At 42.7% G+C, this 1,651-nt stretch overlaps 1 protein-coding gene and 1 long non-coding RNA gene across 6 annotated transcripts in view; one reads left to right on the plus strand and one right to left on the minus strand.

Annotated features, from left to right (window-relative positions):
* Nucleotides 1-1,651, plus strand: part of cnnm3 (cyclin and CBS domain divalent metal cation transport mediator 3) — a 33,668-nt gene that overhangs the window by 27,111 nt on the left and 4,906 nt on the right. For all 5 annotated transcript variants that reach the window (XR_004331170.1, XR_004331169.1, XM_032511143.1 and 2 more), the window contains exons 8-9: nt 1,059-1,155; nt 1,316-1,446. Coding sequence is in view for 3 of the 5 variants with exons in the window: in XM_032511143.1 (XP_032367034.1) it covers nt 1,059-1,155; nt 1,316-1,446 (228 nt within the window). In the remaining 2 variants the exon portion in view is untranslated. The remainder of the gene's footprint in view (nt 1-1,058; nt 1,156-1,315; nt 1,447-1,651) is intronic.
* The window catches only part of LOC116686194 (uncharacterized), a 21,336-nt gene that overhangs the window by 9,788 nt on the left and 9,897 nt on the right, over nt 1-1,651 (minus strand). The window lies entirely within an intron of this gene.

The following is a 1,651-nucleotide window of genomic DNA, read 5'->3' on the forward strand; positions in this document are numbered from 1 at the left end:
TTTAAAACATTGATAAAAAGCATCAATAAAAGTGGGATTTTTCAATTTTGACGGGAAGACAACACCAGGGTTAAAAAGCTCAGAATGCCATTATTGATCTAAATGGAAACAGTGGTGCTGGACTTGATGGAATAGAAAACAGGTTTATTAAATTAGCTTTCCATATTCTTATGTATCCACTTGCTGATTTATTCAACATGTCTTTGTCTACATGTGAGTTACCAGCAATCCTGAAATGTTCTCTCCATAAAACTGGAAACGTACTGGATCCAAACAATTAGAGACCTATGTCCAGTATATGTTCTTTTGCTAAAGTCTTTGAAAAATTAGTTTATATTCAACTTTTGCCCTTTGCTACATGTCATTCCCCCTCTCTCTCTCTCCCCCCTTTCATGTCTTCAGCTATCCTGTGGAAATAAAGGCCTAAAATGCCCTAAAAATAATCTTTAAAAGCAAAAAGCTTATTTCTCTCAAATACTGTTCACACATCTGTCTAAATCTGTTAGTGAGCACTTCTCCTTTGCCGAGAGAATCCATCCACATCACAGGTGTGGCATATCAAGATGCTGATTAGATGCAGGATTATTGCACAGGTGTGCCTTAGGCTGGCCACAATAAAAGGCCTCTCCAAAAGGAGCAGTTTTACTGTGAGGGAGAGAGAGGGAGAGAGAGGGAGAGAGAGGGAGAGAGGGAGGGAGAGGGAGAGAGAGGGGGAGAGAGGGAGAGAGAGGGAGACCACATTTTGTTCAGTGTATGTTGGCAAATTGTTGTAACAACAAACACAATCATCACATAAGCTAGAAAGAATTTGACAATTCTTTTTTATTTTTACCTTCATGGCGTATTTATCTTCACGATAACCTCGTTGTCCTAAAGAAATGTCGTATGTATGCCGAGTAAATAACATTTTTTTCAAGAAAAGCAATACTTTCTTGTGGAGATCCGTATCATCCCAGTTCAAGAGGGAATCTTTGGCAGTTTCCTTAAGTTACTCAACAGAAAAGATTTTAATATTGAAACATTTTGAGATTGAAGTCTTGTTGTTTGTCTGTGTTCAGGGTCGTGTGGAGGTGGAAATCGGAAAAGAGGGGCTGAAGTTTGAGAACGGAGCGTTTACCTACTACGGCATGTCTGCGCTAACGCTGCCATCTTCAGGTGAGATCAGGAACAACAGCACAAGTTTCATCATTTATTATGCAGTTATAGCATGAAGCACACAGCTGTTTAAATGGATGATGATGCAGTTTTACATAACTGAGGTGTGTGTGTGTCTCTCTGTCTCTGTGTGTGTGTGTCTGTGTGTGTCTGTGTGTAGTGCACCAGTCTCCAGTGTCGACGCAGCGTCACTCTCCCAACGATCCCTTTGAGTCAGCAGACGCTACGACCCCATCCAACTATTGTCCCGACTACACCGTCCGAGCTCTCACCGACCTGCAGCTCATACGGGTGAGTGTGTATCTGTGTGTAGTCCAAATCCTCGACATTAAACTTCTGGGATTGCTGGCTGGATATCCGTTGCCTTTTTGCTCCCGAGCGGTCTGAAGCTCCGCCAGATGTCCGTTATCGTCCTCCGTCTTTGTGTTGGCGTTCTAACCTGCGGTTGATTTCTGAGGACCTGGTCCTCAGGTCTCTGCAGGGTAAATCCAGACAG

Source organism: Etheostoma spectabile, unplaced genomic scaffold, assembly GCF_008692095.1.
Source record: "Etheostoma spectabile isolate EspeVRDwgs_2016 unplaced genomic scaffold, UIUC_Espe_1.0 scaffold325, whole genome shotgun sequence".
In the NCBI taxonomy this organism is placed as follows: Eukaryota; Metazoa; Chordata; class Actinopteri; order Perciformes; family Percidae; genus Etheostoma; species Etheostoma spectabile.